The following is a 27,238-nucleotide window of genomic DNA, read 5'->3' as shown; positions in this document are numbered from 1 at the left end:
AGCAGCTTCTGAGAGGGAGTCAGGTGTGACTTCGGCATGTTGACGGAGAACCCCAGCGAATGCAGGAGGTCGGCTGTAGTCTGGAGGTGGGAGACGACAGCCTGGGGTGAGCCTGCCTTCAATAGTCAGTCGTCGAGATAGGGGAAGACGGGAACCCTTGAACTGCACAGATGAGCTGGGACCACGGCCATCACTTTCGTGAACACCCGAGGGGCGCTGCTAAGGCCAAAGGGGAGAACGGTAAACTGAAAGTGCTCGTGGCCTACCGTGAACCACAGGTAACTCCGGTAGGCCAGCAGGACGGGGATGTGAAAATAAGTGTCCTGCAAGCCCAACGCTACCATCCAGTGTCCAGGGTCGAGGGCAGACAAGACCTGAGCGAGCGTCAACATTTTGAACTTCTCCCTCCGGAGGAAGCAGTTGACGTTCCTGAGATCCAGAATAGGACGCAGGCCTTTGTTCTTCATGGGCACCAGAAAGTAGTGGGAAAAGCAACCACGACCTACTTCTGGGACAGGAATGCGCTCGATGGCTCCCTTGGCCAGGTGTGCCGAAACTTCCTGTTGGAGAAGGGCCGGATGATACTCCCACATGCGATGGTACTGAGGTAGCATGGATGGAGGGGTAGTCTTGAAAGGGAGGGAATAGCCCCTTCAGACTATTTGCAAAACCCACCTGTCCGACGAGATGGTCCGCCAGTGGGGGGAGGTGATGCCAAATCCTGCCGCCCACTGGCGTTTGGTGGCCCTGAAAGGTCAGACTAGGAGGGTTTGGAGGCTGCTGCAGAGGGAGCTGTGGTGGACTGGCCCATCCGCTGGCCCCCAGAACCACGGCGCTAGTTCCCATGTCCCTGGCCGTGCAGAGGCTAAACAGCTTGCGCCGGCCTGTGACTCTGGGCAGGACATTGCGGGGCACCCCTTCTGTAGCCACGAAAGAGACAAAAGGCAGACTGCGCAGGGTGGTGGTGGAGAGGCCCAAAGACCTGGCCGTAGCCCGAGAGTCCTTAAAGTGCTCCAGCGAGTTGTCTGCCTTATCGCCAAATAGGTGAAAGCCAACGAAGGACATGTCCATAAGATTGGATTGGACATCCCCTGAAAATCCAGTCAACCTCAACCAGGCGTAGCATCAAAGGGCTACCCATGTGGAAATCGTCCTGCCTAGTGAGTCGGCGGTATCCAGCACACAGCCTCTCCCTTTGGCACGAGAGAGCACAGCCCGGGCCTCCTCCAGGCACTGAGGCAGCACTTGTGCAACCGTATCCCACACGGAGTGGGTGTAACGGCCCAAAAGACATGCGGTGTTTAGTGACCGCAGTCCCAAGCTGGAGGAAGAAAACAACTTCTTCCCAAGAAGGTCCAGCTTTTTGGATTCCTATCAAGTGGAGCTGTAGGGAACGCACCCTTGGAGGTGGAGGCTTGGACTGCCAAGCTCTCAGGGGTGGGGTGATGGGAGAAGAAAGTGGTGTCGCCTGGGGCCGGCGTCGGGCAATCATCCTGTCCACCGGAGCCCCTGTGTTGGGCCTGGACCACGTGCCCAGAAGGATGTCCATAAGGGCTTCATTAAACGGCAGCAGGGGCTCCGAAGAGCTTGCTGCCGGTTGCAGCACCTCTGTCACGAGGTTAGTCCTGACTGCCACCGTAGGTAGCTCGAGGCTGAGAGCCTCGGCCGCCCTACGCAATACCACTGCGTACAACGCTCCCTCCTCCATAGCAAGGGTAGGAGGAGACAACATTCCAAGGTCTGGTGAGGTGTCCAGACCACTGGCTTCCCCCAGTTCCTCTCTCCCGTCCGGTTCATAACCTAACTGGTCTGTTAAAGGGTCTCCAGACCCCTCCCAGCCCTCCTCACCCTCCTCTGGCTGCCAATCTGGTCTCAAAGAGCCAGGGTAGAACTGGGGCCCAGGCCTGGATGCAAGGGAACCCTGTGGTGCCAAGGCCGTAGCTCCCAGCCTCTAAGTTCCAGGGCACTTAGCTGAGCCTGCAGGGCCAGAAGGCGGGCAGGCAGAGTCGGGCTTCCCAAAGATGGCATGCATTGCTTCGTAAAACTGACAAAACTGGGCAGGGGTCGCACCATGTCGCGCAAAGTGGGGGGGAAGCCCGAGTCGACCATTTGGGCTCCACACGCGGACCCGCGGGGGAGGGGGGGGCGGGCACCACCTGCATCCCTTGTTTCGTTGGCCGACGGATGGGGAGAAGTCGAAGAGCGACGATGCTTCTTCGAATTCTTCTTGTGCTTCGACTTACGTGACCCAGAGAGTGAAGACTTGGACAAAGAATGATGGCGGCTCCGCGACTGCTCCCTCGACCTCCTACGCGACCAGAACCTCGAGTGGCGCGGAGCCGACTGCCGGGCCTAGAGCTGCTTTCGGCACTGCTCCCGCAAAGGGTTCATGGTCTGGCTGTCGGAGCACGACTTGGGGTCGTGGTCGCGATCTGGGCAGAAGAGGCACACGCGGTGCGGATCTGTCACTGAAACTAGTCGACTACAGGAACCGCAAGCCTTGAAGCCGGGCATCCCTCGTGCACCAGGAGTCGATGGACTTAAAAAACGATGTCGACGAAAGTCGAGAAAAAGTCAGTCAAAAAGTGACTGCGGTACCACTCTCTACGGATCTGCGCTTGCTGGCGCGAAAAAAGAAATAACTGACGTCAGCGCGCGAGGGCAATGTTTATGTAGCTATAGCAACGTCATCCCGGCAACCACGATGCCATCGACAAATGCAGAGTTGACCGACGTCGCCTTCCGATGCGCAGGGGTACTGCTGACGAAAAAACCTTCCGGATCCAGTCTGAGCCTGGGGATAATTATAAGGTAGAGAATCTATAACTAACTTTTTCTTTCAGATAATGGGGCTCCAATTGAATCAGGCTTGCGGCCCCACCGATCGCAGGCTGTTGAGGAGGTTGTTCTGAGAGGGAGCAACTATCTTCATACACTAAATTTTGATGAATATAAAGAAAGGTTCACCATACTATACTTAACCTGAAGATGTCCTTAGGGACAAAATGCGTTGGCTACGGTCGCTTTTGAGAAGAACTTATATAAAGAAAACTGAAGCAAGACCCGCTGAATGGATTTGAAACTTCTTTTTTACTAAATATTGTATTTCATGGACACTGTTTGGAGTGCTGGATCATATTGTTTTTGCTTAAAATTTGTAGGATATCATATCCTAGGAGGTTTAGGGGTACTGAGTCTCAGATCCCTAGCACCCTAATTAATAGGATTGAGTATACCCCTGCTGATTGATAAGTGCAGTCATCATGGTTTCTTACCCCGTATTTCTTTGTGCTTGTATAGCCACTGCCAGCAGTGTCTTGTGTCGACCAGCAAACAATACCATCACAAGCTCTGCTATGATTCAACAAAACTGGGAGCTGACCTGAAAATGTAGACTGCAGCTAACTGAGAGCCAAACTGGTACACCATGGTATAGGGTTTTGAGCCCTGGACTCCGTCTCTGGTCTGTCCTGCTAGTAGCAGCCCTGATGACAAAACATTGCACTGAAATGCCGTCATACCTTTGGAGCTTGTGGCCTGGGGGCCTAGGAGTGATTTTCCCTCTCCTGTGATCAGACAACAGCTCATTCCAGCCTGGGAGACACAGGGATACCTCCAAATAGCACTCGGCGTGCTGACGGCACCGAACAGCTGAGAGGGTGCCGTTGATACTAGCCTGCAGAGTCTGCGTAACAATCCGGTCTCCCAATGGTTAGAGTTTTGGGCTACTAAAGCCACATTGCACACAGAGAAGACAAGCTGCGTTGAATGAAAAGGCGACCCCAAACATATGGGCCTCTAGCACACAACCAACACGGAGCGACATGACTCCAGTTAAGCTGGATCAAATTCTAGTCCCCATCAGCGAAAAAAGAAAAGCCCTAGAGGTGAAGATACACACAGCGGCATTAGATCTGAACTTCCTAAGAGATGATCAGCACAAATTGAGTGACAGAGGAAAAGCAGCAAGACCTTGCTGGAAAAATTGCTGCTGCGATCCAATGAAATGAAAAAACAGATTTGAAACCTCATGGACTGGGTAAGATTCCTTAAGGGCTGGGCAGGGCAGAAGACACAGAAGGTCGAGCCAGGTGCAACAGTTTGCACATAATAGGAATACCCGAGAATGTAGAAGGGTCCAGTGCCACCTTATATATGAAACCTGGTTCCAGGAAGAGGTAGCCCCCTCAGGGGTTGTCACTCCTGTTCGCAGTTGAAAAAGCACGTACGGTCCCAGCCAGAAGGCCTCCTCCTGGGTCACAAGCAGTTGTGCAATAAGTGAAGAATATATCACCAAGTAGACTTTCCACATGTTTGGTGATGTAGTCCTTAAATAATAATTATGCTGCAATTAACTATGTCTTTTCTATCCTTCCAGATTAACTTAAATGACTATACCAAGTGGGTACAGTATGAGTGCATGTTTTTTCATATGCACTATTATCTGCAACATTGAGTAGGCAATCCACGTTGTTGTTTTCTATTTAGAGTGGTGCAGGTATCACTTTTTTGGTCCTGATGAAAAGCCAGGGGGATGGCTTCAAAACATGTAGACTAAGGAGGGAGTAGCCCATTACAGCATACACCCTACACTCCCCATTTTTACTAATACCCGTTATAGGCAGTATTACATTTTAGTTTCCACAAAGCCAGGTATTTTTGAAATCTCACTATATTCACTCCGACCCTTCCACTCTCACATTACACATAGCATCATCTTACTAATAAGTGCTTCCACATCTTCATCCGTCGCAGTACACCCCGTCCCACAGCGGAGCGGGAAGAACCCGATGATGAAGCATACCACCAAGGGATCTTTTGGTGGATGAGGGTTATTTTAAGAAAACATTGTGTTTTCCTATACATTTTTAGGGAAACATACAGTTCTTTTTGAAACAACAAGAGGAACGGTGATAGGACGATATTTAATGGGGTCCAGTGTACATGTCCTAATATAGAGCACACAGAAGGATACAAAGTTCCCCGGGGGGAGAGAGTGCAGCAGTGTGGAGAACCAGAAGAAGGGCAGAGTCAAGGAACTAGGGAAGTTCCCTTGTCGGAACTAGAGAGCCTCACACACCCAGAGTGCTAGGTGTAAGGATGACTACAGACAAGAAGCTAATATCCTTCAACACAAACTGCAGGATAGAGGGTACCCCACTAAACTGATACGTGACTCAACCAATTTGGTCTAATTCACTTATTTCCATCACCTGAATGGTATCCATCATTGGCTAGCATTTCTGTGTCACTCCAACCCCCAGCAGACTTTGTTTTAGCTTTCCACCCGCGATAGCGACCTTTCCACCATGGCCGCCACCGTTGCCACTATCGCCCAGTACTCGCTCTAGTCCTCTTGCTGCCTGGGTGCATGCGTTTGACGCGTGGGAGGCGCCACCAAACCCGCGGCGCCTCGGTGAGGCAGCGGACAGCCTACATAACGATGGACCCAACAGGGACACTCCACCAGCTGCTCCGCACACTGACCAGGTGCCGCGAGCGTGAGGGGTAGGTGTCGCCGCCATCCCAGCGTCCGTACACAGGTAAGCCTTGTCCCTAGCCCCCCTAGCCCCCCCGACCGGAGGATCCGATCATCTTTTGCCGTCCCACAGCTCCAGGCGGTGACGGGGCCGGTTCTTGGCTCTGCCCGGGCCCCCTCCACCCTCCTGCCACACTGCATTAAGCGGATTAGAGGTGGGGAGCGCCCGCCTCTCCCCTGCCGCGCCAACCTCTGTTAGGCTGAGCTTTGAGGGAAGCGAACTGCGCGGTGTTCCGCCGTAGCCTAGCATTGTTTTTGCTCAGGCTCGCGCCTTGCGAGCATTGGGTGATGCATTGGTGCCGGCTCTATGAGTTGGACACCGCGCTGGGAGCTCCTTTGGACTCGGGGGCTACACCCGGATAGAGCGGACGGCTCCCTACCCACCCGATGACTGCATATGTGGTCCTGGGTAAAATCAGCCCTCGAGGCCGGCCGGGAACCTGCCTTCGCACCCCCAGTGTGTTTGTGCTGAGGCATGAGCCCGGTCCTTCCTAGTTCTCCCCTTGCCTTGGCCTGCATATCAGGCACTGGTCCTCTAACCTGTGATCTGCTATTCACAAAATCACTCCTCCCATTCCATACCTTTCAGGTACAATTACCAGACAACGCTGGCCTCACGGGAGCATGCTGCGAGGCCCGTATTACTCTCCCTTAGGGTAAGATCCTTCCTCTCTTCTCCCAGGAATGGGTGTGTGTTTGATAGATTCGGCTCTACACTTAAGATTAGTGTTTTTACCTGCACTTTGGTTTCTCCAATGAGAGATATTAGTCGTGTCATATTCGAGACCGACTATGAAGGGAAATTACCAACCACCTTGTGTCCGGTATGATTGTTTTCCCTACACGCCCCCCTCCCCCTCACAGTGTGGAAAGGATATACCAAACAGTCACTCTATATCATCTTAATGTATTACTGCAATATTGAGGTATGCGTTGACCCGCTCTTTGCTATTTTCTATTTTTTCCTCCTACCCTTAGGTCGCCTAATTAGAGCAGGACCCCTGGCCCTCTTTGAACCCGACCCAGTGAGGTTGTATTCTACATTTGCTTTTTACCTCCTGAATGAGCAGTGTATAAAATTTCTTTCTTGTGTAGTACCCTTTTAAGGTCCTGACGAATCGCCGGTTGGCGAGAAACATGTTGACCACATAAGGGGGTTGAGTTAGTTTTCTGCATACCCGACAGTCTCTAGCTCCCCTCTCACCCCTTTTAATCAGGGAATCAGCCACGTCAATAAAATCCATTGTGGACTGCATACCCTGTTTTAACATTCACTCACTTTTCACTGACTACACTCCCTATTCTCACTCACACACACCATCGGCAAGGAACAAAAGAACTCTGCCAAAAGAGTGCCTCTTGGCATTCCGTCAGACATTGCAGCGCCGGTCTGACTAGGAGCAGTGAGCCGATGATGAAACTGAACATCCTACAGTCAGGGTGTGTTTCACACCTAGCACTCTGGGTGTGTGAGGCTCTCTAGTTCCGACAAGGGAACTTCCCTAGTTCCTTGACTCTGCCCTTCTTCTGGTTCTCCACACTGCTGCACTCTCTCCCCCCGGGGAACTTTGTATCCTTCTGTGTGCGGAAACATACAGTTCTTGACACCATTTAACCGATCTAGGAAGGATACTATTATCCTGTTTACAAAGGTGGACTTTCTTTGGTTTTTCGTGCTTCCTGTCAAACCAGATGCAAGGGCACATCATGGTATCAAATAGAAGGGCTCCCCAACAGACCATTATATCTGCTAAGTACAAACATCCTCTGGTTTGGGTGTCAGATCTGCAGCGTGTTAGTATTTGGTAAGCAAATGGTTACATTCCCTTAAGATATAACCAAAATCAATGTTGTTATTGCCCCATGTTAACTAGTTCTACAGACTATGAGCTATTGTTTTATAGGTCAGGTAGCAGTTTTATGTCAGATGGGAGTTGTGGGGAGGAAGGGCGCCCACTGCCAATATCATTGCACAATCACATGCCCCAACAACAGAAACAAGGGCGTCGACACGCATGGAACCCCTGTATATTGCACCACATCAAGGGAAGACAAGATAAATATAGTTTCACAACATGGAAAGTATGTGGTTTACGGTCAGCCAGCAGAAGATATAAGTTGTTAGCTCAATTACAAAGGCACACAGGTCAAATTGAGTTTCCATGGGAAAATCACTCCACTTATAAAGTGGGTGGCAAGTTAAAACATAATTGGAGGGGGAAACTGTTTTACACTGTCAACTCTGTCTATGCTAGGGGGGCAGATTTGTGGCTGGGGCCTGGGTTGTCGTTTAAACAGGAAGAGGTGGGAGAAGATCATAATGGAAGATGCATATTGCTTGGACAGGGGTCAACTAGATGAACGCCTATGCTATTATGTAGGATATATTCACAAAATGTAGACCACCCCAGTTTCCTCGCTGATTTGTACTTGATATTATCTGGTTGGATCACTGGGCTGACATGCTCTGGGTGTTGGAAGGCTACTTTAACTGTGTGCTAGATATTACCCTCATCCACTTCCATCCACGTTACTGCACACCATGATTACTAGGAATGCCAGGGCATTGGAAACATGGTTCCATGAGTGGACATTGGCAGACTACTGGTGGCGCAGGAATGAGGGAATTAATATACTCTTTCTATTAACCCCTGCATGAGCTGCGTGCCAGATTAGACCGCATGGTGTACTCAGAGATACTTCAGCCATATTTAGACCATGTGACATATATAGGAAATACACTATCAATCATAACCCTCTGGAGTTGGACCTGCATTGCGAGAGTCCCGACCCCGTAGCCACTTGGAAATTGCCGTTATCATGGCTGGAGAATGCCATAGTTAGGGAATTGCTGAGAACACTGGTACATAATTATTTTTCAGAGAATGAGAGCACTATTTCATTCTCCACTGATGGAGTGGGAAGCCATTAAAGTGGTACTAAGAGGCATATACACAGTAGTGTGAGGACAAATTGAAGCAGCTCTCAAAAGTGGAAAACTCCATGGAAAGGTTAGAACAAGCTGCTGTGGTAGAACCTGTGCAAATGGAATCTTTACCCAAAGGTAGGGAAAACATGCTGAATTATTGGAGCGATTTAGATACGTTGACTGAGGCGTGTATACCTAGAGAACACATTCAGAAGGTGACAAAGCAGGTAAACTCCTGGCATGCCTTAAAAAAACCAGCACCCATAAACCCTGATCATGTCTGTTACCAACGAAGACTGAAATACAGTCCACACACAAGGGTCAATAAATCCTTCATGGTGTATTATGCAGAATTATATTACAACTTGACTATCCCTAGTGTTGAATGCCTCAACTCCTTAGTTGATACCACCATGCCCTAGATCTCCCTTGACTCAGCCAGATGGATGACAGCCTCAATTAGATTACAGAGCAAGAAATAAGACTGGCTATTCGTGCTCAAGCGAGGGGCAAAACATTGGGTTCGGATAGCCCGCCCGCCAAATGTTATGCTTACTTACAAGTCACTAAAAAGTAACCTACAAGCTGCTCAAGCTATATCAATCGGTCAAAACCTAGGGGCAACTCTCAACCACGACCAATGAAGCAATAGTGACCTCAGTCCTGAAACCTGGACAAGACCAGTTGAATGTATCCCCTTAGCACCCATTATCAATTCTAAATACAGAGCAAAATACAAACTGGGAGGCTCCTTCCTATCTTGCCTGAAGTCCTTCTCAGGTACCAGAATGGGTTTTTTCCAGGGAGAAGAACTTTCCCTAATACCAGAAGATTTTACCATGTTCTCGAGGGAGTCACCCAGACTGACCTCACTTGGCCTGGATGGCATTAGACTGTAAGCAAACCTTTGACATCCTGAACCCATGACCAAGGTACTAGGGTATTTTGGAATTGGGCATGAAATGGTGGACTGGCTCACGCTACTGTGGGTGGCCCCAACAGCTAGGGTCCAAATGGGCCATTATATATTAGATGGCTACAAAATTGTCAGGGAGACTAGATAGGAGTGTTCCATTATCCCCAATATTATTTCTAATTGTCATCGAAACTATGGCTGCTAAAATGTGCAGACAGGGCCCTGCTTGTGGATACCTTTGACTTGGACATTTTATTCTATCTCGTTATAGGCCAATGACATTTTGCTATATGTATGCGACATTGCTTCTGATCTAATGTTGGTGTTGATTCTCCTGCAGGCCTTTGGAAAGGTATCTGTTCTTAATGTTAATTATAGAAAGTCGTGTCTTCCCTCTGAGGTTGGCTCACCTGCAGCAACAAACGACACTAGGAGGCCTGGTGTTGCAATGGGCGCCGCAAACATTCTAATACTTAGGAATCCACGTATACCAAACAGAAGTAGACTTACTAGAGGGAAATTTTGGAAGAGACATCGGATCCTTGTTGTCTCCTGTTGCTCCCCCTCTCGGTGGCAGGTCACATTGCAGTGGCAAAAATAGTGCTGCTCCCACGGCTATTTGATTATTTGGCAAATATGCCATTACTGACTCCAACAGCCCTTTTCCAACAGATAGATTCACTGTTAGTTGAGTTGATGTGGGGAAAAGGTGGATGGGGTGAGATTGCAAGCCTAAAGTTTACCTCTGACATCGGGGTCAAGGAAGCCCTTGAATTTCGAGGATTTGCTACAGCAACTCGGTTCCAGTGAGTAGCATAATGGCAGGCCGTCAACTATCGCGATGAAATATGACTTTCAAAATAACAGATCCAAACAGAAGGCCTGCATAAAATACTTTTCCAGGACTCTAGATCCCTGAGACACTTACCTCTTCTTCAGACAGCACAGGAAATCCTGAAGATAACTCTGTCAAAGCCCAGTGGCTCTATATACACCAGCGACACCACCAAAGGGCTTAGTGACTGAATGGTAAGCACTCAACCCCAGAGCTGACCATTTGGGAGGAGGTAGGGCTTACTACTGTGGAAGACCTCTTCATGGACCGCACAATCCAGACCTTCCAGACACTCATGGTAGCATATGGCGAATGGGAGGACAATTTTTACTATTTTATACATTTATATATTTTTTATTATTCTGCAAGATCCCGCACACACTTAAAAAAAAGAAGAATATTGAGGACACTGACCCAGCAAACGCATGCTATCATACAAAAACTTTACACAATAGGGCATGGCGGCAGGTTATTTATGTAGCTCTATAAACTATACAACAAAATGAAGTGATATCCCTCCACGCACTTAGAGGTAAATGGGAGGCAGATTTGGGTAGTGTGTGTAACGATAAAGAGTGGCGGGTGTATTGGAATGTCTCCTTAAATGCCAGCTTTAGGATTATACATTATAACATACTGCTTAAAGCATATCTCACATCATGCAAGCCCAAAAACATTTACCCCACAGCCTCGGCGGCTTGCCACCGATGTCACTCTGACGTAGATGAAATACTTCATATGAGATGGGACTGTATTACCCTGAAACACTTCTGAACTGACTAAAGTCCTGGAGATAATTTCCCCAAAAAAGACAACAAATCAAGCATAGAGTACTCGGAGTGCTGCTTACTGGGCATGCACTCCAGACCTATAAAAAGGCTAGGGTAAAATCAAATTTTACTGATCTGGCTTTGCAACTGACCAAGCAAGCGATAACTATGCATTGGAAATTCCCACTACCCCAGTGGAATACTGAGCAGAAGCACAGAGCAAGGCACTCAAAATGGTGGAAAAGCGAGCGCTGATCTCCCATAGCGACTCACTGAGACGAAGTTATTAAGGCTGACAAAGAGCTTGCGAACGATAACTGACTACCATTATCCCTCACCCCCATACGTATGATTCAATATTATTAAATGTGTCATACCAGGGGGTATGGCTTAACATTAGATCCCCCCTAACAGAGATGTTTTCCACACTCCTGAGCTAATAACCCCACCCAGATACTTGCCAACCGCTGGCACTTTATCCCACTCTATTCTGAACGTTTCTATAACTCCAAATACTAGAGCTGCGCATGAGATATTTATTACTTTAGGCTTCGCTTAGCAGAGGTAATATTAGGCCCCTTCCAAGGACCTTGACGGGAGTGCCCCAGGACAGAAGGGTGGCGGGTGGGTTGAGATCAGCTACTGAAGTTAAAGACATAAGATACATTTTGTATTAGTAATAAGTTTTTTTTTTAGACCGGTCAGTGTGTGATGTGGTCTTCCCCCAAACGTTTTGCCTTCACGCCTCCTACTTGCAGAAATTCGATTTTGTTGGATTTAGGACTCTGTGCAATTTACCACTGCTAACCAGTGCTAAAGCGCTCGTGCTCACTCCTTCAAACATGGTAAAAGTGGCTTGCACCCAATTTGCATATTTAATGTACTTATAAGTCCCTAGTAAAAGGGTACAACAGGTACCCAGGGCCTGCAAATTAAATACTACTATTGGGCCTCCAGCGCTTATTTTGCCACTTGCCGAAATAATGCTTTAAAATGTGTCTAAGGCTTGCCATTGCAGCCTGTGTGCAGTTTTAAACTGCAAATTCGACTTGGCAAATAAACCTTTTGCCAGGCATAACCTTCCTTTTTAATACATATACGTCACCCCTAAGGTAGGGCCTGAACAGTCCACGTGGTAGGGTGCATTGTATTTAAAACGTTAGACATGTAGTTTTAAGCTTCACATGCCCCTGGTAGTGAAAACCTCTAGTGTCAAATTATTTATCACATTTTACTTGACTTAACTTGGAGCGGGATTTTTCCTGTATTGTGTTTTCGCTTTATTACGGTTTGTGTGCTACATATATACTTAACACATTGCGTCTAAGTTAAGCCTAACTGCTTTTGTATCAAGCCACCAGAGGGTTAAGCAGGGGTTAATTTTGTGATTTCTGTGGTTCACTCTGACAAGGATTGTTGTTGCTGCTTGCGAAGGGTTTTCACCCCCTCATTTAAAAACCGAATTTCTTACACAATTGAAATATTAATGATGGATTACTGTGTTGCCAATTTGTCAAAATATGTACAAGCAAAAATCTAAGGAACTTAAATAGGTTGAGGATGAAATGTGATCGACAGATGACAAATAGTTGTAACCTCTGTATTAGATTGTCTAAATATGAAAATGTAAATACAAGTTATTAAAAAAATTAGATTCTTTTGTACCCACTATTTTAGTAACACAAATGGAAAAGAAGAGCTATATGTCATTTATTGAATCGTTTTTCGGGAATGTCCGCTGACAACACATTGTTCCTCCGATTTCTAAAAGAAAAGCCATCAATAACATTTACCTCGCTCTCTTTTTCAGGATGCTTTTCCACCCACATTCGTGGCAGATAAATTTCAGTCAATTCGATTTGCAAGCTAAAACCATCGCTGTCCAAGGTACTGTTATCTTCTGTGCTTACTACAGCTGTGCAGTCTGTTTTCTAGAAATCAAAAAGAGTAACGTATTAATCTCTGTAAATCAATCAAATAATAACTTTATTTCGGCCAGTTGACCATAAAAGCACAGATAAAATAGCACGCATCATTTACTTTAAAATAAATATAAAAAGGCCAAATACATACAATTATAGAAATTGGGTAAAAGCATAGCCAATTAAGGCATAAAATATTATAAAATACAGTACAATCTATAGCAGCAGGTAAATGGTAGGAGGTTCACTTCATATGAGTCACTGTAACTGTCAGAAATAGGGAGTAATAATGACGATTGTAATGTGCAAGTGCCAAATATAAAAACAATTCTCCAGGTGAGATTTAACTAATCAAAATTTTGACTACTCGGGTATAAACGTTCGATTCTCAAAGGCATCAATCCGGTATAACGGTAAATATCTATTGAAAATAAATAAATTAGACCGTAACAATAATTCCAGATTGAAGAGTTAATTCCTTTGGATTACCATTGTTAAACAAGGGATGAGCAGTGATTAATTTGTCATCATTCATTTCATTTTATCTTCTTTTTTACTATTATTTTTAATTGTTTTTAGGAATAATCTACGAGTGCACCACATAGAGAATAGAAAGCCTGCTACCGAATAAGCTATGGAGAGGCTAGTGTCATTTTTCAATATCCCGTAGGCCTCAGATAAATGTCAGTCAATTCGATTTGCAAACTAAAACCATAGCTGTCCAAGGTACTGTTGTCTTCTGTGCTTACTACAGCTTTGCAGTCTGTTTTCTAGAAATCAAAAAGAGTAACGTATTAATCTCTGTAAAAACTAAACGAGTTTCTGAAATAAGGGACTATACAATCGTGAGATAGTGCAGTTGATGCCCACACAAACATACATTATTCATACCTGTTAAAACAAAGTAAAGTAAAGTAAAGTCCACATTTGTAAAGCGCACAATCACCCGTAAGGGTCTCTAGGCGCTGGGGGGCCGTCGGGAAGATTAAGCGAGCTATTGCCCAGAGTCACATGGTGCTGGGCTAACCTGCCGCCGGAGCCGGGGATCGAACCGTGGTCCCCAGATTCCAGCGTCAGTCGCCCTGGCCGCGGCGCCACACCTCTCCCACTTTCCACATAGACTAGTGGAAACAAGCAGACACCAATAAGCAACTATTATGGAATCAAATAGTGTTTTGTGTGATAATGGGGAGTAATAGCATTTCATTTCTAGCATTCAACAACATATAGAAATAACAGGAAGAGAGAAAAGTGGGCGTTTAAAAAATTGTCAAATTATCATGAGTGGATTCCATTACTTAGCCCTGCTTTAGTTTGAAGGAAACAAACCATTTTCTTAAATGTTAAAGATATAATGATCCTGATCAAAAGAAGTAGCAACCCTCAGTGACAACAAAATGGGGAAAACCGCATGAGCACTGGCAATTGGTTTGACGTTTTACTTCCATTAAAAGGTGCTGGGGTGTTAAGTGTGCATAATAAACACGACCTTTTGCGACTCCATTTCGAGACTCGGAGCATCGTTGGTGCATTCCGTCTTCTCGAACAAATAAAGCTTGTGACATGCCGTGTGCCTGTCTCTTTGAAGCTCTGCTTCTGTATTGTGCCACCAGACACGAACATAACTCGGGACAAGCAGACACAGCGGCAGGGAAATAAAGAAAGCCCAGAGGCGCTCGGGCGCAGGTGTATACAGGGCCTGCCCGTGCCTGTATACCTCACCAGTGCCGCCATTTATTAGGTCGAGCTTAGGCAGTACTTGCGCTGTGCTCAAGACCTGTAGTAATCAGTCAATGGGCTTTAAGCACGCCTATGTATTGTGATTGTGCTCGTCTTAAATGCTTTTTTTTTTATTGGTGCATTTTTCTAAATGTCCCTCCGTTCAGTGCTTAGTTCCCTTTCTGGCGATTTCACTAAGAGAACATTTTTGTTGGCGATCACACTGCGTTGAAGTGCCTTCACGCTTCCTCCTGTTACAGTATGTGATGACCCCTCCTCCCGTCTGGCATCTTGGCATTGTAGGCTTCCTTAGTTTGTGTTGATTTAGTTGTCCATAGCTGGCGCTAAAAACAAAGCAAGCATGTTGCTGATGAACCTGTGGCACCTGGTTCACGGCCGCAGAGCTTCGTCTTTCGGCAAGGGGCCGCTTGGGGAGGCTGTGCCTTTTTCTCTGAAGGCTTGTTTGTTTTTATAACCTTTCATTTATGTTTAAACAGATGCCTGGAGCTGCCATTGGCGTATTACAGTAGTAGGGGTGCTGAAAGCACTTCTGCGGATGAGCTTTGGGAGCCTCGTCTAGTCAGACTGTGTGGAGATGAGCCTGAGAGCGAGGGAGAAGTAGAGGTGCTGTGATTGGTGCCCATCGGGCCTCACTGTACGTGCTGGCTTAGAGCCTGGGGCCCCCGTGCAGCCAGCCCTGCACCAGGCAGCGCCAGGGAAGCACCGGGTACTGGTGGGGGTCCAGCAGCAGCAGCAGGTGCGCACCTCCCTCGCTGCGAGCATGGCCGCTTCTCTTCTTTCAGGTTGGAGGACAGGACGTTCAGTTCTCACTCAGGACTTCACAGCCGATGCACAACCCAGCCACTGCTTGCAGAACAAAACCAGCCACTGGCTAATCACCAAGACACTTCAGGACCACAGCTGCTGGATACTCAGCTCTCTGCAGATGAATGTCCAAGTCATCACTTTAGGTGTTTGCAGTGCAGGACATTGTCGCAGTGTGGCCTGGCTACAAAATGCGGATAGCTCAGATTGCCTCACACCAAATTCAAAAAGGCTAACAGTTGTGTTTCCTTCATATACAATTAGTGACTTTATAAAATCCCCCAATGAACACTGTTAATAGCCTAAAATTCCCCATAACAAACTTGTTGATTAAACCACTGAACTGTATATCTGGTCCAAATCCCCTACCACTTCCATCTTATTTTAAGCACAGCCACTGTAGGAAAGTACCCCTTTTTGCTTTGTTACCCCCCACTTTTTAACTGACACATAATGCACTTTTGAATTGTGCCCTGGTGTCCTACCTAATTAAGTTCCCAGGGCCTGTGTTCTTTCCCAAAGCTGTACCTCTGTACCCACAATTGGCACCTCTGGGGCCAAAGGTAAGGCCCTTGTAAAAGGTACCAAGGGGTAACAAGGACACTATGTCCAGGGAAGGCCTCAAAGGGCTGCAGCACCTATTGTGCCACCCTTAGAGGCCCTGTACCTTAACACACAGACACACACACACACACACTGCTATTGCAGGCTGCATGTGTTGCTACAGAGAAAAGTAAAGAGTTGACAAGGCACACATCCCTGTGTACCATACCCGCAACCCACTACCTGGGGCCTATGTAAGTCACCCCTCTAGCAGGGTGCACTAGCCCCAGGTGAGGCTACAGTGGCATGAGCCCGGTACCCCTAACGTGTCTAAGTCCATTCTTAGACATTGTTAAGTGTAGTAAAGATATAAAGAGTATATGGTCTGGGAGTTGGTCATTACGAACTTCACAGCTCCATAATGGCTTTACTAAAACCTGGGAAGTTTGGTAACAAACTTCTCAGCACATTAAACCCACAGTGATGCCAGTGTGGGATTTAATGTAAAATGCACCCAGAGGGCAAATTAGAGATGTCCCTGAAAGAGGACCAGCTCTGGTGTGGTTCCTGAATGGCTGCCCGCCATTTGCCACCAACAGACAGGTTCCTGGACTCCTGGGTAGAGAGCCTCCTCTATCTGAGTCCCGAAACAAAGCCCATCCTTGGCAGAGGTGTCATGCCTCCTCCTCAGGTGGGGCTGGGTCCACGAAAAGGGAAGATTCAAAGGCATGCACCTTTGTAGGCTTTCACTGCCTTTTGCTGCCCCCCAGCAACTGGCTCCCACCGGTTTTGACCTCTACTTTCAGTGGGAGAATCAGCTGGAAAACAGAGTTAGGAGGAGGGGTGTACCCACCTTTGCCAACCCCACCCCTCAGGTGGGGGAGGCGAGGTGAAGCACACATCTTTGTCCTCTCCATCTTGAAGATGAGGGAAGATGAGGGTTCCCAACCAATTGAGAAGAGGCTCATGCCCCCTCTCACTGGAGATTAGCATAATAGGGGTGTACTTACTCCAAGGAAGGGAGCCATTGGTATTGACCTGCACACATCTGTAACGCTCCTAAATGTAGCATTTAGGGGCAACCTTGAACCTTGCCTCCTCAGATTCGAGGAAGAAAGTGTTATGTTTTGTAATGCACCCCAATATAAGCGTGGGTAGTTACCTAACCTTTCACCTACATTTCCCCGCTATTGTACTACATAACGGTTTTTGATATTGACCTTTTACCTAGCTAAGGTGCTGCACACATGTTGTGTGGTTTTCCCAGAAAACTAGCCTCATTTATTATGCATGAGGATTCTCAGAATCACAGCAGGATTACCATCTTCAGCATAAACACTAAGTATAAGGGTCATTCCTTCAGTCATCCTCGGCCAACACGACACAGCAAGGAAGAACCCCTGAGGGTACCTTTTGGGTATATATACACCATATCTTTGCTGGGGCAAGCAGAGGAGAAAGACTTCCATGCTGACACACTGATGCAAGACGCTGAGGTTCCTGCACGCAGACACTCCAGCTTGCAGTGGTCTGACATCCCTCCCGGGATGTCCATCTTGAGACCAAGATGGGGTCCCACAGTCTCTCACTTCAGGTATTGGGGTTGGCTTCAGCCTATGGGGATTCTTGGCTCTACACCTACATATATGCTACACTGATGGGACAGGGTTGTCATGTTCGATAGTTGCCAGGAACTATTCTCTCCTTAGTAAGAGGTACAGTGGCACTGTGAGCTGGCTGGTATACAGGCGAACATATCCGGTGGTGATGTTTGGAATCAGTCTGGACACCAATCCCATAGTTTATGTTGTCTAAACACACAGATCCTACATAGATTTATAGGAATTACACATCAAAAGAAGGACTGAAGAGTCATTGTGACCCATGAAGAAAATTACACTTTGGCCCCAGCCTTACCATCCTGTCCTAACTCAGACCTGCCTACAGCGAAGAAACCAGTGTAGCCAACAGCCCCCAAGAGCCCGGAGGACCTGCCCTGCACTCACCTTACAGACTGTCTCCTGTGAGCACCAGATTTGGTCAGCAAATACTCCAAGACCAGAACCCGGACCCAAGTGGCTTCGGGGTTCTGCACCACTCAGCACACAATGCCCACAGCCTGATTTTGAGTGGCCCAACTCAAATGCACTCTAGGCATGCTAGAATGGAATCTTCCAGTGTCGGGTATCGCTACAGTGGGTAATTGTTGGAAAACTAATTGAGAAATGACTGAGTGCTGGTCCTGAGGAGAACCCCTGGAATAGTTAGGGGCTTGAAACGCGTTGACCCTTGCATTTGGGAAAGAAGAGTTGCATTAATAGTGTCTGAGTGGGATCCAGAATTATAGCTACTCTCCCCTCAACAACATGTAAAGTCAGCGACCACAGGGCAATACACATTGGCAGGATATACTATATAACATAAAGTGACTTATCCGCCTAGTGTTAATGTGTTAATGAAGGACTGGTCAAAGAAAGGTCACATATTTAGTATTGTTTATGTATATGAATTTGTCACTAGGTCATTATATGTTGTTTGGTAACTCATGTACATACAAATGTGGTTTAAAGTAAGATTGTAATTTGCGTTTTCAAAATGAAGGGTTGCCCTTGAGACATGCTCTTAACGTAAAAATATTTTTTGAAAAAGAAAAGTGAAATAAAACACAAGGTCGAATGAATTTAGAACATTTGTACTTTTATTTTTGAATCATTAAAAAGCATGGCAACTAGATACCTTGTTATTTTACAGTGAATAGACAACAAGCATTCAACTCCAAACAATTCAACATAATGCTACACAATTCCACGCCACACAATTCCACCCCACGCAACATAATTACACGCCACATAATACCACTCAACACCACATAATTCAACTCCACCAAATAACACACTGCTCAATCTATATATATAAAAACGAATGTCTGTCTGTCTGTCTGTCTGTCCTTTATGCATTACTACACCATTCATCCGATCGCCATGAAACTTTGGGAAGTTGTTGAGTACACTCCCGCGAAGGTTTCGGCCATAACTTTGTTTTAAATATCGGCCCACCAGGGCCCTCATAATCTTTCGAATACTGATGTACGCACCAGACGGAAAGACAACAAATCGTGTATCCACAAGTACTCGAATAAATAAATAGAATTAAAACACCATTCATCCGATCGCCAGGAAACTTTGGGAAGTTGTTAAGTACACTCCCGCGAAGGTTTCTGGCATAAAAATTTGATGTACGCACAAGACGGAAAAACAAAAAATCGTGTATCCACAAGCACTTGAATAAATAAATAGAATTAAAACACCATTCAATCTACCGCCAGGAAACCTTGGGAAGTTGTTGAGTACACTCCCGCGAAGGTTTCTGGCATAAATTCTTTTTAAATATCGGCCCCCCCGGGGCCTCATTATCTTTTGAATACTGATGTATGCACCAGACGGAAAAACAAAAAATCGTGTATCCACATGCACTCGAATAAATAGAATTAAAACGACACTTTAAAATGTTTTACATATTAAAATGAATACGTTTCAATAAAAATGACACAATGTAAATTGAATGTTATCATGACGAGTTTCCTTGAATTTCCTTTCTTCGGAGATCGCAGCAACACGCGACTGGTAAGCTAGTACAACATAAATACATCCCACAAAAATCCACTCTAAGCCACATAACAATCCACATAAATACACTCCTCACCATGCCAAATAAATTCACTCAACATAATCTCACTCAACAACACCCTATTCCATACACACTATTCAACTCCACACAAATCCATTCCACATGACATAATTCCACACCAAATAATAATTTCACTCCTCAACACAATTCCATCACACACTACATCGAACCAATTCACAACACATAATTCAACATCATACCACAAAATTCAACAGCATACCACATAATTAAACTCCAGTACATAATACTCCACAACACAAATTACCATTCCACATATTTACACTCCAAGACACAATCCCACTCCACATAATTCCAATGCACTCAAAAACACAATTATTATCCACATACCACTGCACAACATGCCACATAATTCCTCTACACAAATCCACTCCACACAATTCCACGTCACACAATGCCACAACTAACAATTCCAATCCAACCCACATAATTCCACTACAAACCACATACATTTACTTCACTCAACTTCATAACACATAGGTAGGAGACATTTACATTTACAATGCCATTAGCTCCAACTCTCTTTCTTTTTAAACAGCCAAACACACAGATCTGGAGCTTAGCTCCTACAAATTTATTTTTTTCGTCATCAAACAGGCAAAGCTATCCATAAAGCTCCATGCCACACAATTCAGCTCCACACATTTCCAATCCACAACACGTAATTCGACACAAAACCACATAATACAACTCAACAACAGATTTACACAACACACCACATCTAATCCACACCACACAATTCTACACCATACCATAAACTTCAGAAGCACGCCAAATAATTAAATTCCAAACGCATACCACTCCAAAACACAAAATAAATTCCACATAATTCCAAACCATAACACAAAATCGCACTCCAAATCATTCCAGTACACTCAATATCACATAATTACTATCCACATAATTCCACAGCATACTGTGCCACATAATTCCACTATACAAATCCCCACCACACAATTCCACGCCACACAATTCCGCAACTAACTAGTCCAATCCAACCCACATAATTCCACTACACACTACATACATATGCTCCATAACACATAGGTAAAAGACATTGCCACTTACAATGCCAATCGCTCTAACTCAAACAAATGCAAGACCATTTGCATTTCCAATGCTTGTTTTTTGTTTGCGATAAGAGTAGGGTTTTATTAAGGAGCCTACTGTCAGTACTTAATTTTTGTTGGTTGCTGCCAGAGTATGCTACTAGCACTTCTTCCTCATGCACGTGACACTTGTACCCAAGTCGACGGACATGATCAAGATTAAAATAGAACCATAGTTACCCAGCAATCACAGTCACAAATATACACTGCTTCAAGTAGTGTTGTTAATGACAGTAATAGTGAGACGTGGCCATGCAGTAACAGCAACCTGTGCGCTACATCACACCCACTCTGTATGGGGTGTGGGTAATGGGGCCGAGGTTTACATTACACGGAGTGGTCTTTAGAGGGTACCACACTTGCTCAAGAGAGCCTGCTACGGATTTACCCTCAGAGATTAGTAGAAGGGCGCCGCAGAGGCTTGGGAGGTAAATGTTGACTGCTGAAACCTTGGGTAAGAGCTCGGCTCTAGACTAAATAGCGAATGTACATCTGTAATCCAGAAAATTCTTCCAAATGCCTGCCTCCTAGTCTCCCCGTGTTTCATGAATGTTTGCATTCCATGCACATTATGCAATATCCACTGAAAGGTGAGGCTCATGAGGCACATATCGTACCATCCCACTATCATTGTATATTGAATTTGGGTGACTACTGTTGAAATGCCATACTTCAACACAACTGAATTCTGTAGGTCCCATAGTTGCTCAAGAGCACCACATGGGCTTTCAGTATCAAAGTCCCAAGCTGGCTATCTTCACTTTTATCTAACTGAATTCACATAGTAAAGAAGGGACATCACACCACTGGAAGGGTGACAATGTCCTGTGATGTCTATCAGCATTCAGTACTGGTAACATCACATTTTAATTTGTACCTCGAACTACTGAACTCAATATTAGAGGGATTGTGAGTTAAAATACATCAGTATTCTGATGATATGTAATTATACTTGAAACCTACTATTTGAATAACATCTTATTCCTTCAAAGATGACTCTTAAAACTCAAACAGCAGCAATTTGTTGTTAAACCCAGAAAAAAACGCACTCTTTCTAATCACTTCCAGACACAAAATAGGTTAGACCCCAAGATTATAAAGGAGATCATCACTGATGGATTTTCTCCCTCAATTGCCAACAATTAAATCCATATTCTTTATACTTACCATCTCTTCTTCTTTTACCCTCAAATCAACAGTCTCCCAATCGTCTAACATTCACGTTCAGTCACTAAAAAAGATCAAGCATTTGCTAACCTCTTCCCATTAGAGTCAGCAACCCCTGTCCGCATCATGTTCTGTCTAGACTTCTCCAATGCAATTCTTGTAGAAGGGTTGCCTAACCCCAGTAAAGATCCTACACCATTCAAAAGCAAGAATCATCTCTTAAACGAGGGCGTTTTCTCAGTTACCCAATGCTCAGGAAGTTCCACTGGCTCCCTACTGAGGCAAGCATTACATTCAAAATGTGTTGCATTACCTTAAAACTAATCAGACAAAAGTTTTTTTTTTCTGAACTAAAACCCCAAAACAAGGTTTGTTGTTTTAAAAAGAAAAAGAGTTATAGCCCGATAAATGATGGGACTGATTTACAAAGGTAATGTGCACTTTTGAGTATGTTTACACTTTTGAGTAAGTTTACTACTTTTCGGTGTTCACAAACTCGTAGTGTAAGCACTACACATGGCTGACCACCTTTCAAATAAAACCCCATAGAAAATAATGTTTATGTAAATGCAGTCAAATTATTTAAAATAGATAAAATATAAATAAATATAAATTTAAGCTACCAAAAACATAAAAATATTACAAAGGGATTACTTAATTATAAAATATTTTAATAACCTCTTCCGAAATTAAAGAATAATGTAACAATACATTTTATTAAAAAAATAATTAAATTACTCTTTCCCTTGGGAGTGTTTCTTTTGGGGTTGTGATCAAGAGAACAGACTGTGGTGGTACGTGCATTAAAACATTTCAAAGCAAATAGTTTACTGCCTTCGAAAGGGTGGTCCATGCTGAAGGACTGAAAATTGGAGGAAAATACGGATGGTCTCAGCCAGGTGTCTTTACGAACAGCGATGGATGTTCGCATAAACCTGGCAACTGCATTGGTCACATGATGGACCGGATTACCGTGGACTGGATTACTTGCCCAGATGCTGCCTCTGATGGGGTCTTGAAAGTGGACCTGGAGCTCCTAGAGACTAGGGATGACGGCGTCTGCTAGATCCACAGTTCGTGCACATAAGGTCCTACCAGTTACATAGCATTCAGGGTCTTGAGTGCTATGCTTCCAGCAGCGAAGACTTTTTTAACATAGGCCCCCATTTTTCGGATTCCCTATCCGCTGGGGCAGTAGGGAAACTCTCAGTGGCCGATAAGAAGATGATGAGGCCCGAATATCAGGGCTTTCCAGGGTAGGGTGCTCCTATAAAAATAAAGGGTCAGCCGGGGCAAGACTTTACATCCTGGTTTTTGACCTATTGACAGCAGAAGCAGAGGATGGCTTAGTTCATGGGCATAATAGAGGGTCGAGGAAAGCCTCATTAAATCTGTGAGGATGTTTGATTTAGTTTCTATAGTAGGCAGAGGTAACTTCAGAATATCTGAGGAGTTTTGTGTTATTCATTTGCAGGAAGATGCACATCGGAAAAGGGGCCCTGTTGGGTCAAAAATTCTACTTCTGGGGAGATGTCAATGCCAATGGTCTCGGACATGCCCTGAAACTCTTGCAATGGAATATTGAGGATCATCCTGGCCTAAACCCGTACTAAATAAGTCATAAAGAGACGGGTGCTTTCAAGCATTATTTTCCTCCAGGAGATGTTGTCCCTTCCTTCTGGACCTATGCAAAGGGGTAAGAGGTTGTGAGCTAGTAATGGGCTGCTCAAGAGCCAGTGGTGGTGCCAACGGCACAACCGCACCCCACCCTGCTTTTTGCAGGACCACATGGTAGAGGTGTTTTGTAAGAGCACCTGTACCAGCTTCCCCCTTGAAGGAAGGAAGGAAAGCTTTTAAGGCCAAGCAGACAGATTGGAGCTCCAGTAAATTTATGTGAAAGCAAGCTTCTGCTGGAGATCAGAGGCCTATGATCTCCACCTCTCTCAGGTCGCCACCCCAGGTCCTGAAGTGAGGCATTGGTCACCGTTGTCAGTTCTGAGTGGGGTAAAGAGAGGGTCTTCCGTTGACCCAATCATGATCTAGCAATCACCACTCCAGTTCTTTTGCAGTATCCTTCAAAACCTGGACTCAATTAGAGAGATTGCACTGATGCTGTGCCCACTTAGACGTTAGATCCCACTGCAGAGACTGCATATGCTATCTGGCATGCTTCATCGGTAGGATGCAGGATGCCATGAGTCCCAGCAGCCCCAATGTCATTCTCACTAAGATCCAGGTCAGAGGCTAAAACATCGGAATCATAGTGAAAATGTCTTAGACTGTCTTCTCTTGGCGTAAAGACATGAAACTATACCAAGTCCAGAATGACTAAGATGAAGAGGCGACTGCAAAGGAGTCAGGTGTGACTTTGGCATAGTGATAGTAAACTCCAAAGATGTTAGTAGGTTCACCCCAGTCTGAAGGAGGGTGAGGGTTGCGTAGGGCCTACCTGCCTTTAACAGCCAGTCGTGGAGGTAGGAAAAGACTGGGAACCCTGACCTTTAAAATTCTGTTGCAACAACTACCATCTTAAATAGCAAGGGTAGCTGGGAAATACAAAAAGGAGCACGATGAAATGAAAACCCTTGAAGCCTATAGTGAATCACAGGTAACACCTGTGGGCCTGCAGGCCGGGGATGTAGAAACAAGCATCCTGCATGTCTAGCACTACCATTCAGTCTCCAGAGTCGAAGGCAGAAAGAACCTGGGCCAAGGTGAGCTTTTAGAACTTGTCTGTCCGCAGAAAGACACAGAGATGGTCAAGGTCTAAAATGGGATAGAGACCCCACCCTTTTCCTGCACCAGGAGGTAGATGGAATAACAGCCACAACCAACTACTGGCACCAATACCTTTATATAGCTCCTCTGTGCTGTGCACCATCAAGGGCATGCTAAAGAAGTTTAGAGGATGCAGTAGGTGGGGGTGCAGAAGTCTGGGCTGCACATTGTCCCTGTTGCCTTTTGTTGTGGGCACCGCAGCCATTGCCATGAAACAGGTGGAGTGATTGCTGTACAGATTGTGTTTGTCAGCGATACTGGTAGCCCCTACCATAGCCACAGAGGGGGCCAAGTTGCTGAAGAGGCTGGCAGGTGGAAGTAGAGAGGCCCAGGAAGCACCCTTAGGCCCTGCTATTTTTGAAGCACTCCAGGGCTGAATCAGCTTTTTCTCTAAAAGTCAGCAAACATCAAATGGCATGTGCAAAAGACTGGCCTGGATGTCTCCTAAAAAGCCAGGAGACTGCATCTGCGCGTTTCTGCGAGGAGCAACACTGGTACTAACAGCTGAATCAGAGGTATTGAACCCACAGCAAATGGTGAACTGCATTACTACCGTCCTGCATGGCCTGGAAAAGTATGAAGCAAACACAAGGAGATGATGGAGAGAGCGCTGGAACTTTTCAGACACTAACCCCTAGTCACAGATCTGGGTTGAATCCATCATCGTTCTTTAGCTCAGTTCGCCATGCTTGTTTCCAGTCCACCTGAGACCTGGCTTGGCAGTTCGGGTAAGACTGTACCCGTAAGGAGCAGGGTCAAGACTGATTTGCATATGCATTGGTCTGAACTGGGGTGGCAAAGTGAGCGAAAGAACGATGATTGATTCAATGGCTCAAGCTTCTCCAGGGACCATATGCAATCCCATGGACAATACTTGGCCCACTAAGTTCCAAAAGACGTGAGAATAGTGACCCAACTGGCACCTGACATTCACTGAGTGAAGGACCAGGTTTGTTAAGTTGATTTTTTTTTTTACCAAGGGTTACTATCCTCTTCGATTTCCTCTTAGCGGCAGTAGTAGGAAATGAGTTCAGATTTTTCTGACTGACTGCACCACAAGGCTCTCAGGCATAGGGTACAGAGTCAGAAAAAACTGGGTCTCTCAGAGCAGGGTAGTGGTGCCTGGTGAACTGGCGATTAACCAATGGGCCTGAGCAAGGCTTAGCACAGATCCCCAAAATATTATTACTTAGAGCCTCATTGATTGGAAGAAGAGGCTCAGAACTTGTCTGGCCAGGCTTAAGTCTTAACTTTCTGAGTAGGAAGTTAAAGGTTTACAACTTTTGCAAACTTTCACACAACCATGGCACAGGAGGTGCTGTCCTCGTGCCAAGCGCAGTGGGGATAAGCATCCTGGGGTGTGGGACACTAATCCAGTGTCTAAAGAGATATCGAGACCACTGGCATCCTGAAAGTCTTCGTACCAGTTGTCTTGGTATAGCTAGACAATCTCATTCCCAACATCTTAGTCTCCATTATCAAAGCCTGTTCCGAATAATTCATGGAAAACATGAACCCTTTCAGAAGGTAGGACTATGTCAGAATCAGAAGGGTGGCTAAGCGGTTGCAGCTCAGATAAGGGAGTGTGCGTCTTTGGTCGAGGTCAGGTGGTGCATATCGGCATCGGATAGCACTATGGGTTGGCTGTCATTATCCAGAGTTGATGGCTATGGCATAAGCATAGTTGGATCGCATTTCTGTGTCGGTTGTGCTGCCATAGAGAGAACCGGTTCTCAAGTCCAAACGGAACACTGAACAAATATAGAGTGCCTACCTGGCACAAAGGACAGATCCACCGTTTTTTTTCCGGCTTCTTGGTGCCCAGAGGTGTGCAAGATGGAGACAGTAATGAGTAGAAAAGTGCAACATGGCTTCACAGAAGTCCCCTATTTTCTATGATGTGACCGATGGCCCCAGAAATTCTGGTTGCTGCAGAACAAGGGATTGAATTGACTCCGAAGCAGAGTGGCTTTGGGAGTGTGACCTGTAGCCACGATGACACCCTTGCACCTTCTGGGAGATTGAGAGTGGCAGGACGGAGCTAAGTGTCATTTGTACTTCTTCGCTTCTTCTTGAATTTACCTGAGGAGTTTGATTGTGAATAAGATCTGTCACGGAAGCAAGCTTAGAAGCAGGACGGAGACCTACCTTTAGACCTTGACTGATCTTGGCGTGGGATCTTGAAGAACTTCTCCACAGAGAGCTTAGCTTCAAGGCATAATCGCTGCAGGTCTGGAACTTATGGTTCAACCCTAGGCACCATAGACAAACCAAAAGGTGGTTAGTCACAGACATTTGTTTGCAACATTCTGGACCAGGCTTAAACCTTGTAGATTTGGATGGTGGCATTTGCCTTGCACACTGTTAACATGTTTTCAGAAATGTGTCTAAAAGAGCTGTGGGGTAGCTCTGTATCTATATCTGTTGGCACTGAAAGAAAACAACTGATGTCAGAGCGCAGAGGTGGCACCTATATTGGAC

The 27,238-nt window shown here is 45.8% G+C and overlaps 1 protein-coding gene across 4 annotated transcripts in view; it reads right to left on the bottom strand.

Moving 5' to 3' along the window:
* PARP4 (poly(ADP-ribose) polymerase family member 4) overlaps positions 1-27,238 on the bottom strand; it is a 2,216,130-nt gene that overhangs the window by 1,459,116 nt on the left and 729,776 nt on the right. For all 4 annotated transcript variants that reach the window (XM_078657066.1, XM_078657067.1, XM_078657068.1 and 1 more), the window contains one exon: positions 12,783-12,920. In XM_078657066.1, coding sequence (XP_078513192.1) covers positions 12,783-12,920 — 138 coding nt within the window. The remainder of the gene's footprint in view (positions 1-12,782; positions 12,921-27,238) is intronic.

This window comes from Lissotriton helveticus, chromosome 8 (genome assembly GCF_964261635.1).
Source record: "Lissotriton helveticus chromosome 8, aLisHel1.1, whole genome shotgun sequence".
Classification (NCBI taxonomy): domain Eukaryota; kingdom Metazoa; phylum Chordata; class Amphibia; order Caudata; family Salamandridae; genus Lissotriton; species Lissotriton helveticus.
Note: the sequence above shows the minus strand (reverse complement) of the source record. Positions and strands in the feature narration are given on the sequence as shown.